Genomic DNA, 17,289 nt, shown 5'->3' with positions numbered 1-17,289 from the left:
ACTAAAAATTACAAGTTAAATTTTTAATACTAGTCTGCTTTCTTTTTATTTTAAATTTTTTAGCTGTAGATGAACACAATGTCTTTATTTATTTATTTTTTAATGCAGTGCTGAGAATCCAACCCAGTGCCTAACATATGCTCGGTGAGTGCCCTACCACTGAGCCACAACCCCAGCCTTAGTCTGGGGTTTTACACATTTCTTAAGAAATGTGTAAAATCTATGTAATCTGTGTGACTAAATATAAAAACAATGAACCTAACTTACAAGCAGTACTTGCTAAAATTCAAAGGTTATGCTTCTCAGTATCTTATGAAAATGTTACAAAGCAGTATAATTAAAACTCAAGAATATCCAATTTAGCTTTTTTTTCAATAAATATTTTTTAAGTTGTTGATGGACCTTTATTTTATTTATTGATTGATTTATATGTGATGCCGAGAATCAAAACCAGTGCCTCATGCATGCTAGGCAGGTACTCTATCACTGAGCAACAGCCCCAGCTCAAGAATATCCAATTTAGTTTTATAATTGATTACACAATAATATAAATTTCCTCCTTCCTATGTGTATAATCTTTATCTACATGTCCCTGAAAGCTGATTTTAAGACAAAACAAAAATAAACCACCTATTAAATAATTCCATTTATATGAAATATCCAGAAGAGACAAACCTACAGAGACAGAAAATACATTAGTGGTTAACTAGGGCTGGAAGGTATTGGGGTTGAGGAGGTTGGGGATTGATGGTGAGGGGTGCAGGGGTTTCTTTTAAGGGTAACAAAAATGTTCTAAAACTGACTGCAGTGGCAGTTGAACAATTCTGAAAAATTTAGAGAGAAAATTGACGAGAATGGTTTTTAAATATAGATGACTGTACTTATAAGTGATAATGCTTTGGTATACCTCATCATCAGAGTTTACAGCTATACTTCTTAATGCAACTGATATTCATAAATAAGTTTCAGGAAGCGTGTGAGTCTTCTTTTACTACATGCAAAATTAGGTGTCTGCATGCTGGCTTTTGGCAAGGGGTGGGCAGTGAAGAACCATGGCTTCCATCAGCTTACCAAAGGCATAATCAATTTTAGTAGCTAACTGAAAACGAAAGGGCATTATCAGTCTTTTATGGAAATCCTGTCATAAAATCATCTTAGGGAAAGTTACAATAGACAAAGAAAGGTAAGAAAAACTATAAACTTCAATGACAATTTAACACTGAAAGCAACTATTTCTATAAACCACGGAAAGCAAAAAGACTAATTTTGTTTGCCGACTTTGAAATAAATACCTAAAACAAGGTGTTTCAGATACTCCAAACAATCTACAATGACCTCTCCCCCAAATACTTATTAAATGGTTCAACATTCTAAGCAGAAACAATTCGAAATACCTGAGTGACATGTGCTATCAAAGACTTTTTGCAGAAGTCCCTTTGGAATGCGGCCAGTTCTTCGGACAGAATTATCCAGTCTCATTAGAGCCCAATCAAACTGATTAGCACTTCTTCTAGGAGAAGAAATGGGCTCCTCTTGAAGATCATTCTTTTTTTCAGCAACAATGGCATATAGCCTTGCTTGGCTCAGTAGCTCTCTATAAAAAGAAACAATTAGGAATAAACTAAGTCAACTGCTACCTATATAGATCATCTTTCTGAGCAAAATTTACATAAAATTTCTAATTAGTTAATAAATACCTAAAATCACAATAGACTATTCAGAGAAGTATACATTGGTAGGAAAGTTGACTTTTGTTTTAGATAAAATCTCTCTCTCTCTCTTTCTCTCTCTCTCTCACACACACACACACACACACACACAAATTATATACACAATCTCCTGAACAATGAAGAATACCTTCATAACTCAACATAAAATCATCTAAAATAATTTCAAAAAGTAAAATATGGTGTGTTTTAAGTCACCCTTAACCAAAACCAGGTTAATTAAGGAAAATGAACTAGTTTACACTACAAAATTCCTCTTGCCTCTATAAGTGAGACAAGATATCTAAAACATACCCAAAATTCTGAAGACCAATATCAAATGTTTTCTGAGTTTATTGTATATTTAAAATGTAAATAACAAGCTTATTTTATGTAGAATAAAAAGTTAATTTCAAGTTAAAACTATGCAGTTTCTTTACAGGATTATTCAGGTCAAAATCATTTCCCATCAGTCTAAATAAATTTGAATCAATTCTTATCTGCTTTACATGTGTCAAAAAGAGTTGTATACTTCCTAATTATTTGAAACAACAAACTATCAAAATAAATAAAAACTAAGCTTTGCATTTTAAACATCATTAATTTTAGAAAAGTCAGAAAAAAAAGAAAAATGTTTAAAAATAAGCTTAGGTCATAATAATAAACATGTTTATAAAAAGCAAGCAATCTTTATTTTAATAATCAGTATTTTAATAATACAGAGACTCTCAAATGCTCTAAACATGAGATCAGAGGTATTTCACTCCATAGCGATAAAGACTATACCTGATCCACAAATATCAGGCTTAATAAATAATTCTTAAGTATAAAGAAGCCCTGATGTAAATACTTGTATTTAAAGGCTTTCTCTGCACTCAAATATCTATCATTTTTAACTGACAACACCTGTAATTCTTGGAAATTTACACATTTATTCCACAAATATCTTAATTATAGCAGCCAGTAAGTAAAACCAAGTATTACATACTAAGTATATAATTAAAAAGCAAAATGTAAAAATACTTATTAATTCAGGACATGCCTCCAGGATGATAATCACATTTTTCTGGCATGTGCACATTTCTACCACAATCATTGGTAAGTTTAAAACTAAAACTGTAGGGGCTGAGGGTACAGCTCAGTAGTAGAGTACATGCTGCTTTGCATACATGAGGCCCTGGGTTTGATTCCCAGGACCAAAGAAAAATAAAGCCATTGCTTTCCTACCTTATGTTATTAACCTAGAAAACCAGTCCCAAATGGAACGATTATGTACATGAAGTTTTATTAAAGAAAACTATACCAGAGGATTCATCATAGGATGATATAAATCACAGAGGCAGTAATTGATACTACACTAGAAATTCTACCACTGAAATCTGGGACAAATCACAAATTGGAATACAAAGGGAAAAACTGGGACACCAACCAAAAAGACTATCTTTTCTTTTCCTTCTTTCTTCCTTTTTTTTTTCCCCTCCTTTTCTGGCAGTACTGAGATTTGAACCGAGAGCTTTGCACATGCCAGGCAAACACTCTTACCACAGAGCTACATTTCCCAGTTCACAATGTCTTATCTTTACAAACCTAGTGATCAGCAAATTGTAGATAATTAATCAATGAAGTACTATTAAATGAGATGAATTAAATGTGGCATTACCTACATACCATATAACTTATTTGTCCCTTACTTCCCAAAGGTTTCCACAGCCAATTATTTGTTCCTATATCCGGTGTTACTGAACTATGCCCTTGTTAGTGTCAAGCAAACAGTAATAGTATTTAAAATCACCCATAACAATGTGTCAAGTTCAGGCAAGTGTGCAATATTGCCTACTAACAAAAGCTGATTAACACAGAAATTTCAAAATGGTAATGAAGTATTCTTGCTAGTTCTTCACACACCTCAAATCTGATAACTGGTAAAGAGAACAAACAAAATTCAGGCAGAAGGCAGTGTGTATAAACCAGTAAGTCATTCTGAACATTCTCAAGCTAATTTTCCTTACTAAAAAGTCAAAGAATTATATATTGAAACAAGGGATTCTCCAAGTGCTTTCTACATTAATTATACAGCCCAGAATTCATTCACTCATTCATTTAGTAGTACTGGGGACTGAACCCACGCCTTGAGTACAAATACTGTCTAGTATTTGTAAATCCACTCTAATACACCTTGAGGAAAACAAGAACTTCACTGACCAGAGCAACTGAGTATGTTGTAATGGAAGGAAAGAAACAGATGGTATTAATAAAGGTGGCTCCAAACAAAGGCACGAATAAGTTGGTGCATACTGCCTCCAAATTTATAACCAACATTGATGTAACCCCGTAAGAGAAATTTATCAACCAACTATCATAATAGCTCATTCACATTTTTGAGTTCAACACCTCAGATTCCCTCCTGAAACTCTGGCGCTCACCACTAATATTCAGGTTACACATGAACTTCCTCTGGTAACATCTGGCATTTTAAATGGCTATTTTTCTGGGGGCTTGTTTGTTTTACAAAAATGATAGTGATGTTAGTAATTTTATTTTTGATTTTATTTTTTGCAGTATGGAGATTAAACCCATGGCCTTGCACATGCTAGGCAAGCATTCTACCACTGAGGTACAGGCTCAGCCCAGTAGTTTTTATTTTTACTCTTTATTATAATAATAATAACAACTTTATATGCAAATGTCCATATTTCAAATATATATATATATATGTATGAACCAGATTATTATAAACAGATTTCCATAGAATTCCCATTTTAAACCTACACTATTTTTCTAAAAGCAATCTTAGGTTTACATGAAAATTGTGCAGAAAGTACAGTACCCGTATACCTTCTTTCCTTCCTAGTTTCCCTTCTAATGTCTTACATTACTGTCCTATATTTGTTACAACCAACTAATACTGGCACATTATTATTAACTAAGGTCCACCGCTTACATTAGGTTCATTCTGTACAAATCTATAGGGTGAAATATATATGAATCCATCATTATAATGCCATACATAATATTTACACTGCCCTAATGCCCTGTGCTCCACCTAGTCATGGCTTTCACCTTCCTTCTGAACTCATGGCAAGAACTGATCTTTTTATGTGTCTATAGTTTTTGTTTGTTTGTTTCTTTTTTAATATATTTTTTAGTTGTCCATGGGACTTTATTTTTATTTAGTTTATATATATTTTTTATATATTTATATATTTATTTATATGCGGTACTGAGAATAAAATCCAGGGTCTCACATGTGCCAGCCAAGTGCTCTAGCACTGAGCCTCTGTAGTTCTTGTCTTTTCCAGAATATCATATAGTTATACAAAAAAGTACACAGCCTTTTCAGATTGGCTCTCTTCTAGTTATATACATTTACTGTTCCTCCATATCTTTTCATGGTATCAAAGCTCATTTCTTTTTATTGTTGCCTCGTATTACACTACATGAATGTATACAATTTGTACCTCCAACTACTGAAAGACATCTTGGTTGCTTCCAACTTTTGGCAATTACAAATAAGGCTAAATAAACGTGTGTGCTGGTTTTTGTGAGGACATAAATTTTTAACTCATTTGGATAAACCTGTTTTTTAGTTTGTAAGAAACTGCTAGACTACCTGCCAAAATAGTGTGCCACTCTGCATTCCTACCAGCAATGTACAAAAAGAGTTTCTGAGGCAGATGTGGTGACGCATGCCCATAATCCCAGCTGCTCGGGAGGCTGAGGCAGGAGCATCAGTTCAAAGCCAGTTTCAGTAACTTAGGGAAGCCCTAAGCAACTCAGTGAGATCCTATCTCTAAATAAAATATAAAAAAGGAGCTGGGGATGTGGCTCAATCCCTGGTACCAAAAAAAAAAAAAAAAAAAAAAAAAAAAAAAAAAAAAAAAAATCTAAGGCTAATTATTTTACTGCTCAATCTCTCACCCTTCATATTCCATTTGCTGAGTCCCTGAATGTCTGTCTCTTTCTTAGGCCCTTGTTGAACACACAGATTTTTGCAATAAAATCTTCATTAGTTCTTCAGGCTTCAGGTTCTCTCTACAAAACTGCCAGATCAGTATCCCCAAAGTCATCTTTCTTCAGGTCATCGCTGCTTTAAGATCCTAAAATTGTTCCTTACTTTAATCACAATGGACCTAAGTTCTTTCATTTATTAAACAAAATATTGAGCACCCTTCTCGTATAAGACACTGTGCTGGGATCTCTGTTCAATTAGTGAGCATGTCAGATAAAAAACTTTTTATAAAAACACCAACTGTGGAAAGAGCTATGAAGAAAATTAAAAAGTGACTCTAATTAAAGACTCTAACAGCAAAGCTCTACTTTAAACATTTAAGAACAATGATATTTAAAGGTCTCGGCTCAGGATGAAAAGGAACACATAGCAGGGAATGAGTGTTCCAGAACAGTCAACATGCCAAGTAAGCAAGTAAGAGATGGCATCAGGGATGAGGCTGGAGAGAAAATGCTGGGCTAGGTCATGGATTCTAAAGGTAAGCAAATGGGATTTTCTTTCTATCCTAGGTAGATCTTATAGAAAGTATTGAATCCTATCAGAGTCTGTTAAAGGTTTATATGCAGGAGTTATGGCATGATCTATTTGTTTTGAAAAAAATAAAAACTATCTAGCTGCTGGGAGAAGCCACCAAAATTATTAAATAGATAACATTTAGGAAAAAAGATGAGACTGCTGTTCCAATCCACCAAGTGGTTCCAAATCCTTATGTACTACTAGAAAAAATTCCCCCAGAAACCCAATGGTATATAGTCCATGATTTAAAATAGGTACCATTAAGGAAGCCATTGTGGTAGTCCAGGTGGGAGACCAACTGAAGTTTAGCCCACAGTGAGCAGTGTAGAAGGGAAAGAAAGAAATATTCCCAAGGCCCCTACCTGACTTAAACACAAACTCCAGGCAACAAGTCTCACCAATACACCTTGTTAATTCTCATTTCCCATCCAATGAAGAAAATTTAGTGTAAAAGTGCCGTAACTAGGCTTACTTAATCCTTTGTATACATCCCACTGGATTATGTATCATTTTTATAAACACTTGATAAGCACAATCTTACAGACAAACAAGAGGCTTCATGGCATAGTGGAAACACCACAACTGTAAAAACACAGGCTTGGGTCCCACATTCTGGCCTGCCTTTAGGCTCTGCTATTTGTAAGACGTGTGACCTTGGACAAGTTACTCTAACTTTCTCCACTATGGTTTGAATGGTTTATCCCTCCAAAACAGTTCATGAAATTTAATTGCCCGTGTAACAGTATTAAGAAGTAGGGTCTGGGCTGGGGAGATAGCTCAGTCAGTAGAGTGCTTGCCTTGCAAGCACCAGGCCCTGGGTTTGATCCCCAGTACAGCAAAAAAAAAAAAAAAAAAAGAAGTAAGGTATTTAAGAGGCCACTCATGGGTGGTTTAATGACTTTTAAAAGGGGCTTTCAGAAATTGGTTTTCTTACTCTTTTGCCTCCCACCATGGGATGATGCAGAAAGAAGGCTCTCACCGCATGCCAGCCCTTCAGTCCTGGTCTTCTCAGTCTCCAGAACTGAGAAATAAATTTCTGTTAATTACAAATTACCCAGTCTCAGGTATTTTTTACAACACAAGATATTCTCTAAGCCTATAATCTAGAGGATAAAAACAGTATTTACTTTACAAGGCTATTACTTGTGAAGATTAAATGAGATGATGCAGTGTTTTCCAATATATCACATTTTTGCTAGGCAAGATGATTTTACATAGCACTGAGACTAAGCTGTCCATTGGTTTACTTATTTCTAAACACAATTAAAAAAAAAAAAGACCCTATGACATCAAGCCTTTGATTTTACTAGCATATTTGTTTAAGACAAAATTAAATTTTAAAAATGTTAGTTTAAATCTAAGGCCAACAGAAAAAAATATTAAGTAACAGTTTAGAAGTACTCAAATTTGGCAAAAAATCAGAAGACAGTACACAAATGCACAAAGTTTGAGCAACAATAAGAAAGTGTAAATAAAGGACCTAGCAAAGTACACATAACAAATATTAACGAAGTGTTCATGAAAGCATTTTCTTTTTTAAATGAACTAGCAGAGATCACAAGACTTATTTTAAAAGGCCTGTTGAAATACAAGCTGTGCTATTTAACAGCTGTGTGACTCTGGGAAATGTACTAGATCTTTCTAAACATCATTAGATTCTTCATTTGAATGAAAATGTCTACCTTAGGGCTGGGGATTTAGCTCAATGGTATAGTGCTCGCCTAGCATGTGTGAGGCCCTGGGCTTAATACCCAGCAAAACAAAGTCTACCTTGTGAAGATCAGGAATTAAAAAAAAAAAAAAAAAAAATGTTAAGACTAACAAAGCAGTGCTCAGTAAATAATAGCTCTTATTATAATAGAAGGTACTCAATAGATTTCTGTTGTCTGGGTTGTTTTTCCTTTTCTCTTTTAATCTTTTATAAAGCTGAGTCACAATGAACTCCCCCGCCCCCAGTACAACATTGTTCCTAACTTCCATTCCCAGTGTCTCTCTCTCCTGTAGTCCATGTAAACTTTATCAAGACGTGTAACTTCTCAAAATCCTCCAATGGGTTCTAACCATCAACCAATCAACCATCATTCTAATCAACCTTGGGGCTTCAAGGAATCAACTGGTCTTTGCCTATCAGCTTCTACCACGCTGCACAGGATAAAAGTGCAGCTAAATCTTTTCATGGGCTTCTCTATCCTTAGAATACTGCACATCCATAATCATGTGCCTCTAAAATTCGAATGGTCCCCTACCACAAAACAAATATGATTACTCCTCTCTTTGAAATACCACAGCACTATATTCCCCTCTCAGGGACAGCACACATCTAATAGGTATAAATGTGTTTGCCATAGTCTTCTGTGATTCACAGACTTATACACAAATGGAGCAGAGGTGAATCTTACAGACTTCATAATACCAAAGGACTCAGACAGACTCTTAATACCTTAAGATTTTTCCAAACTGAGAGGTAAACAAAGGAAAGTTTCCTTTTCTTCCAACTTTAGAAGTAGAGTTCACACCATTCTATCACCAAGTAATTGACTCACCTTTGAGTCAATCAGTCTAAATTCACTTCAAACAGATTGAGCTCAAACTATCTTTCCTCTGAAGCACACAAGCAATATTCTAAAATCTCTCATAAGAACTACATAAGCAGCTTCTAATCCAGAAGTATAAGGAAAAATGTGAGAAAGCAAGAGTAGTTACCCCTCCCCATCCTCACAGAGAATAAGGTAAGCACTGGAAGAAAGCATTTGTTTAAAAAAAAAAAGTGTCAGGCACAGTGGTGCATACCTGTAATCCCAGCAAATCAGGAGGCTAAGGCAGGAGGAGCCCAAATTAGAGGCCAGCTTCAGCAACTTAGAGAGGCCCTAAGTAACTTTGCAAGACCCTGTCTCAAAAAAAATAAAATAAAAAGGGCTGGGGATGTAGCTTAGTGGTTGAGCCCCCACAATACCAAAAAAAAAAAAAAGGTGCTAAAATAGGGAATGAAGAGAAAACCAAAGCAAAAAAAGATAAGTGCACACTTTCTGGTGCTTCAATTTTGAAAACAGATTGATACATTTTAATAATTTCAATCAAGAATTCTCTTGTGTCCTTCTCAGAGAGGGCATAACTAGAAATCAAGATTAGGATGAATTTGTGGAAGCAGATGTAATGATATGAATGGGTGAAGAACACTTTTTAATCTACTTTGTATCTCACAATATTCCTCTACCAACACCTAACATGTTCACTGATTTACTCAACAAATACTTGACACCTACTACAGGCCACAAAATTAGACAAAGGCAAAAGGAATTAGACTCTGCCTTCCAGGAACTAAGAGTCAGATCTGAAGTGTTGGCAGTTACATGTACAATAGTGTTAAGGAGTGTTTTTGTTATACTTTGAGAACAGAAGTCCTTCCATATTCTAGGGGCACACAAGCAGTGAGGATCCCAGAAGCATCCCCAGGTTACAAATACCTATGCTAGCTTTTAGATCTGATACTGGAACCAGCAGAAGACACAACAGGGCTTAAATGGAAATAGGAAAATGACATGATCAAGTTGCCAGGGACGCTGGGGAATGAAAATGGGGTTGGAGGAAGAGGTGATACCTTCCAAAGTAGATCTCAGAACGTAATCACCTGTGCAATAAATAAATTAAGGGGAATTCGATAGTAAGGAGATCAAGAACAAAGATGCCCAGGTTCTTTCTGGGAAAGAAATAGCAACATTCACAAAAACAGGGAACACAGGAGAAACTGATTTGGGAGAAAAGGTGAGTCCAGTTTCAGATGTTTTGGATTTGAAGGACTTATCATTCAACCTGGCAGAGGCACCTAGTAGACAGTCAATATCCAAGAGGAGAAACAAAGCTACCACCAGAGAGGTAGGCAAGAGCTGATTATCCTAAAAATGAAAAGGTCACCTTCAGAGAATGAAAAAAAGTGATTGAATATAAAGGACCAAGGCTAAAACCCCCGAGGACACAAGCATTCAATAAATGAACACGGGAAGAAAGCAATGAGAGAGAAAAATCCCACAGAAAAGAGAATCAAAAGTGACATCAATGCCAGGGAAAGGAGTTCATGAAAAGGAAGTAAGAAAACAATAATAAGCGAGAGGTTAAAGACTAAAAAATGGATTTGCTAATTAAGGCACCCTTTGCCAAAATTAAAATAAACATACACTTCACACACATCAATACCTCTCTCTGGGTGATAGATTAAGGGTGATTTTTGGTTTACTGCCCCCCCCCCCACATCTTACAATTTTTCCCCAAAAAACATGAGTTTTATCATTTAAAGAAATTACAACAAAAATTTACTAATAACACAATGATGTCCTATGCCAGTGGTGTGACTGCAGTGGCTTGACAAGTGAATGAGAAGTGAGGAATGGAAGGAAATGGGAAGATGGACAGGAAAGAGACTGTAGCTTCTAGAGTAACAGTCCTGGCAAAGGTTTGGTTTCCAAATGGGAAAAATCTGGTCTTGCTGACAGGCTCTGGAATACCAGACTGTATAGAAAGCATGTTTAGAGTCCGGGAGAAAGACAGCAAATACTTCTCTATTTCCTACTCTGATGTGAACCTAGAGGCCAAAGACAAAATCATGCTCTCATGCAGCTTGCTTTCTGCTAAGGAAACAGAGAACAAATAAATACTAATACCAGACAAGTGAAATATGTCAGGGATAAAATTAAAATAGAATGATGTAGATTTTTAGATTGATGTCAAAGTAGGCCTCCTCTGAAGAAACATATAAATGTTTCCAAAACAAGAAACTAGCTTTACCAGTAGAGGGAAAGGGCCTTGTTACATCTACAGAAAAGGAAACTGAGGCTGACATTTTAGGTAAGATGTCTAAGATTATACAGCAAGGAAATAGAGCCCAGGTCTGATAAACACCATGACCAATAACCTTCTACTACATTGACTTTTTAGTCAGTTTCTCTCAAATCCAAGGGTGAAGGTGAAAAATGACATCAACCCTCCTTTGGTCTCACAAGGATATCAAGGACTAGAGAAAAATAAGAGTAATTGGCACAACTTTCTCAATAGAAACTCTGAAAACGAAGAGATGTCATTCCATGAAAGCAAGGCATGATTTCTGAAGGCTAACTACTCAGGTCCAATACAAAAAAGCACAGGCTGACTCCAATTAATCTTTGGCTCCCTAAGATTTATGAGTAAGTTGTTTAAAAATCATAAAACATTTCCTTCTTCTAGTTTTATAGAGAAATCAGGTTTCCTGGCAGGACGCTATCATAGTAACTAATATAGCACTTACTATATGTCAGGTCCTTATATTAAATACTTTATATAATCCCATGCAAATAACAACACTACTACTGCTTCCATCATATAGCTAAGGAAACTGAGGCCTGGAGATGTTAGGTGATTTGTTCAATGGCAAAATGCAAATAAACTGAGGAGCCTACAATCTGACTTCCTCCTCCACCGCCCCCCATTCCACATCATTAGCTCTCAGTCTTTATGGTAAATCTCAAAGTACCTTTATGAATTCTTTCAACATCGCTTCTCTCCAATGTTAAACTTAAACATTTCTAAGTATATAAACTACTACTCAAATTAATACTTTCATCAACCTTCTTTATTCCCTCCCCGCAAATTGATACCAAACCTTTCTTCCCATAACCCCAGTCTATGAAGGCATTAATCACACATATAACAGCTACTGAGTTTTTACCTTGTCTTTAGTTCCCCAAAACCCAACAGAGTTCTCTGCATGTGTTCACTCATTCATTCAATGTCAGATTCTACTGCGACAACTCCCAGCCCATATGACACTTTCGTAAATATGAAAGGAAAATACCATTTAAGAAAATGCCGGCAGGGCTGGGGTTGTAGCTCAGTGGTAGCGCGCTCATCTAGCACGCATGAGGCCCTGAGTTCCACCCTCAGCACCACGTAAGAATAAAACAAAGGTATTGTGTCTACCTACAACTAAAAATACACATATGTAATTTTTTTTAAATTTCTTAAAAGAAAATGCAAGCAAAAGTCCAAAATGACCATAATCAGATATCCAGCTCTAAACTATCCGTGGTTCATCCTAAACTCCCAACCATCCCCCAGCCAATAAAAATTTTAAAAAGCTTCCCAGTTCCAAACACTACACAGTAGCTGATCACCAACAGTGAACCCACGTGGGACAACACCTAAGCATGCCAATCAAAAGGAGGGGAACACCACGCCACCCTCACAGCAGGAACAAGACCCCCACCCTTAGCTTCACTGGCCCTGGGCAGCCGAGGGGCTAAAAAGACCCAGTCCCGAAGCGGCGAGGGCAGGAGCAAGCCAGAAGCGAGCCTTGCCCGCAGCCATGACCTTCTGTAGGCGCATGACCCTGTCACCCGAAAACCCCTGTCGGAGCAAGTGGTCCAAAAGCCCCAGGAAGTTAGGTCGTGGGCCGGCTAGGAGTGTGGACGGGCCCAGTCCCCGCAAGCGCAGATGACCCCGCGCAACCTGGCTGGAGGCAGGGCCTGGACACTCACCCCGCAAAAGGCCGGGCGCGAGCGGCGGACAGACAGTGGGCTGCGTGCGGCCGACCCGGGCAGCCTGCGAGGAGACGCAGGCAGAGGGGGAGCCGCGGAGACGACCCGGCACCCAAAAGCCAGCGGGCAGGTCTCAGGAGGGCTGCCATGGCTCGGTTGTCCCCTCAGCAGGATGCACGCTCAGCTAGAAGGACAGGAGGAGCACGTGACGGCGGGGTCGCCCGGCGCGGGAGAGACCAAAGACTAGGCGCGCTAAGTGTAGGGGATATCAGGGGCTATTTTAGATTGTAAGAAAATAAAAAGAGCGTTTTTCTGAGGTCCAGAGCATCTCTTCCTGTATCTTGTTAGACAACATTGCTTGATTTATTATCTAAGGCGTTTTCATTTCCGTTCTATCGCCCATATCCCAGCACATTCAGTCAGTTCACCCCTGAGCTTTTCAGTTGGTACAATCCCCAAGAGGTCAACTCCTCCCAGGTTAGCGCAGGGGATTGCGGGGGGCCAACTAGTAAGTACCCGGAGGCTCTTGCGAAGAGCCGAGTATGAAGATCCCAGAGTGGGGGACGATTCTCTTTCCCCAGTGAGGATGTTGAGTGACGCACAGCAGTTCTGGCTGAACGCCGCAGTTTGCTGCGGCTCTAATAGGACCTTCCTTAGCTTCAGAAACGCGGGACAGAGAAAACGTTGAGGACCTTTGCACTGTGCTGTGGGCCCCCAGCGTTAAATATAATGTGAATTTTATTATCGAGGCTCGGGGACAGTGTAAAGGAATGTGCTGATCTAACCCTAAATGCCCTACACGATGCCTTGGTTTATGAAATAAGTGATTCTAACAAATATCACATAGCTTTAAAGCTGGAGTTGAACTAATTTCCGTCCCGTCCCTTCACCCTTACCTCACCCCACCCTTCCGTAAATGCACCTGCGTTAGGAGGTCTCTGGAAGTAGGAGTCAGCACCCAAATCTGGAGCAAGTTAAATATGAAACTTCCTTTGCAGGGCTTGTAGACTGGAAGGGTTCCTTGTACACACCTGGGAAGCCGGAAGAGGGCTTCCACTCCCTCTTCACCTAGCTGTCTCCTGACCATCCACCCAGTGAATGCTCAGATACTCCTTCCAGAATTCCCACGGCAATTTCCCATTTGGCTATCTGTTCCAACTCCTTGAGAAAGGGGACTGTGATCTTTCACTGTAACCCAAGTTCCTACACAATGCAAAGTACACGGTAGGTTGTATTCAGTATTTATTGAATGTATACTTGGAAATTATCTACCCTTTGAAAAATGAGGGAGTTGATATCCACCCCCAGAAAAAGGTTAAATAATTCATGCTACTGAGCATTAGAATATAATTTATTTACTCTCTCATTCAGCACTTATTTAGTGAACACATATGCTGTGCCAGGCACTAGTTGAGATCCTGGGGATACAACAGAAAACAAAACTGAACAAGTCTGAACTCTAATGAAACTCGTCCCAAAGTTGAGTTTAGAAAGACAAATAAGAACTATGATGTAAAATCAAGCAGAGTGGAAGGATTTGAGTGTATTGCTATTTGAGATAGGAAAGATCAGAACAAAAGCCTCTTTAAAGAGTTACCATCTGAACAAAGATCTAAATGAAGGAAGGGAGGAAGTCAGAAGAATTTTCTGGAGGGAGGAATTAAGAGCCCTCCATTGTTAGAGAACAGCAAAAATCAAGTCCTGGTGCAAAACAAGTGTAGCCTATTCAAAGAGCAGTCAGGAGGACTGTGTGGATGAAAGGAATGAGTAGGGGGTGAACTTGAAAGTCAGAGAGGTAGTTGGGAGCCAGATCATGCAATACTTTAAGGGCAACCTTCAGAACTTATGTTCAAAATGAGATGGGAAAACATTGGAAGTTTGGTGTTTTTCTGTGGTATGAACCATTTGCATTTTTTAAAGGGTTGCTCTGGCTCCTGTTTGAAGAGGAGATTTTAGTCGGTGAGGGGAAAGGGTAAATAAAAGTAAGAAGACCAGAGGGGAAGTTCTTGCAATACTTCAGACTAAGGATAGTAGTGGCTTGAATTAGGGAGTGACAGGTGAGATGAGAGGGTCAGAACCAAGAGGATTTACTCATGGATTGGCTATGGTGTGTAAACCAAGGATGAGTCCAAAGTTTTTGGCCTGAGCAATAGGATGAAGATGACACTGATTTAAGTGGGGAAGACTCAGGGTGAAGCAGATTTAACAGGTGACATCCAGGTGTCATATTTGAGTAGGGAGTTTTCCAGAGGATATACAAGCCTGGCATTAAGGGGAAAAGTAAGAGCTAGAGATCTGTCAGGGACTATATCCTATCTCTAAGATTTGTAGTTGCAGAAATGAAAGAAAGCATTTACGAAGAAAATGTAGTCAAGAAACGAGGTTCAAGGTTTGAAGTTTGTGACATTTCAGTGTTGGAGAATGCGTAAAATATTGCAAAGAAAACAAAAAGAATAGCTAGAGGAAGAGAAGAACAAAGGGTCCCCAATAACTAAGAGAAGGAAGTCCTTCAAGGAGGGAATTAACCATGTAAAATGTGGCTGTTATCCCCAGGGGTGATGGTACACTCCTGTAATCCCTATGGCTTGGCAGACTGAGGCAGGAGGCTCGTGAGTTCAAAACCAGCCTCAGCAACTTAGTGAGACCCTGTCTCTAAATATATTTTTTAAAAAGGGCTGGGGATGTGGCTTAGTGGTTAAGTGCCCATTGGTTCAACCCCTGATACCAAAAAAATAAATAAAATACTTGCTATTAGGTCTGGTAAAATGAGCACTCAACATTAACACAGGGTTTGGCAACTCTGAGGTTCTCTAGTGATCATAAAAAGAGCCATTTTCATGACTTGTTGAGTCAAAAGATTGGTTGAAGTGAATTTAAAGATATGTAGAAGAAGGGGATGGAGACAGAGTATAGACAAAAGCTTTTATAGAATATACTGTGAAGGAAGGAGCCCAGAAATGGGATATTATCTAAAAGGAAGATGAAGTCAACATGAGTAACTTATTTTTTTAACATAGAAGAAACAATATGTCTGATATAGATGGGAATCATCTGCATGTGGCTACTTCATTTAAATTTTAAAAATTAAAAAAGTTCTAAAATTCAGATCTTTAGATTAGCTACATTTCAAGAATTCAGTAGCCACAATGGCTAGTAGCCACCATATTGGACTGCACAGATAGAGAACATTTATCATAGAAAATTCTGGTAGGGAGTGAAAAAATGATAATGCATAAAAGACAAAAACAGAATACATTGGGCAGACAATGGAATGAAACTCAGTACAAAAGTGAAGGGGTTGGCTTTAGAAAAGAATGTGTACAATCTAGGCATTGTCAGAAGAGGGGAAATAGACATATGGGTACAGGTGCAACAAAGTTGGTAGGAGTAGTGATGAGAATGAATGGATGTTCTCTTCCAGGTGTTTCTAACCCTGAGAACCTTACTCCCCAGTCAACATTCTCTCTCCTATTTTATTTTATTTTATTTTATTTCCCATGCTGGGAATTGAACCTGGTGTCTCATACATGCTGGGCAAGCACTCTACCACTGAACTATACCACAAGCCCCCATGCTGCCTCTCAAAGTATGTAATAACTACTACTAAATTTGCCTGGGCATTCATTTATTCATGATAATTTATTCACTGTTTATTGAGCACCTGCAATCTGCCAGGAAAAATATGGTGGGTAAAGGCAGGAGTGCTTCTTACAATTATGGAACTTATATTACAAGGACAAGGTAGATAGTAATCAAATAATCACACTAAATGAGTTACACAGTGAAATACAGGTTGTGAAGGAAAGACACAGGTTTCCATGAGATAATGTGCCTCACCTGGGGAATCAGAACACCTTTCCCAGGAAAACAGGCATCATGCTTCTCAGATTTCCTTAGACATATTCCAAAAGCTGCATAGATAGAAGAGAAAACCAAGGAGATTGCCCTTGGTTTCTCTTTTAAGTTATCCTGAACTATACAATGGACTCAAATACTGATTTAAAAATTAGGTTCCTGTTTCTGGTGAATAAAATTGCCTCAGAACAGAATTGTATTAGGAAGAACAGCTTAGAAGCCAGACTTTGCCAAAATACTAACTAAACTCCCTGGTTTCCTTTTGTGCAAAATGGGTGATAATCATCCTTCCTCTCAGGCTTTTTGGGGAACATTAGATAGAATAAGTGCTTACTGTGAAAGGCATATTTTAAAAAAAAATGTTGCAGCTATTACCAGCTGAACATCTCTAATTCCAAAATCCAAAATCGGAAATGCTCCAAAAACTGAAACTTTTTGAAAACTGTCATGGCACTTTAAAATTTTTAAATTTTGGAATGTTTCTGAAATTTGGATTTTAGGATTGGCAAGGGCTGTTCAACTGGTAAAGTGTATCCATATATTCCAAAAAAAAAATTTTTTTTTTTTTGATGCTGAGGATCAAACCCAGGGCCAAAAATTTTTTAAAACTCCAAAATCTGAACATTTTAGATAATGAATCCTCAATCTGTATTGTTATGTTCAGGATCAATCTAAACCTCATAAATTTGGTTCTTTTCCA

The 17,289-nt window shown here is 37.9% G+C and overlaps 1 protein-coding gene across 1 annotated transcript in view; it reads right to left on the bottom strand.

Annotated features, from left to right (window-relative positions):
- The window catches only part of Lrpprc (leucine rich pentatricopeptide repeat containing), a 104,716-nt gene extending 91,789 nt beyond the window's left edge, over positions 1–12,927 (bottom strand). Inside the window, exons 1-2 of the mRNA XM_047522317.1 lie at positions 12,735–12,927; positions 1,395–1,594 (exon numbers count right to left, since the gene is read on the bottom strand). Of these exons, the coding sequence (XP_047378273.1) occupies positions 1,395–1,594; positions 12,735–12,883 (349 nt within the window). The 5' untranslated portion in view covers positions 12,884–12,927. The remainder of the gene's footprint in view (positions 1–1,394; positions 1,595–12,734) is intronic.
- Between the last annotated feature and the right edge of the window lie 4,362 nt (positions 12,928–17,289).

The sequence above is a fragment of the Sciurus carolinensis genome, chromosome 13 (assembly GCF_902686445.1).
Source record: "Sciurus carolinensis chromosome 13, mSciCar1.2, whole genome shotgun sequence".
In the NCBI taxonomy this organism is placed as follows: Eukaryota; Metazoa; Chordata; class Mammalia; order Rodentia; family Sciuridae; genus Sciurus; species Sciurus carolinensis.
Note: the sequence above shows the minus strand (reverse complement) of the source record. Positions and strands in the feature narration are given on the sequence as shown.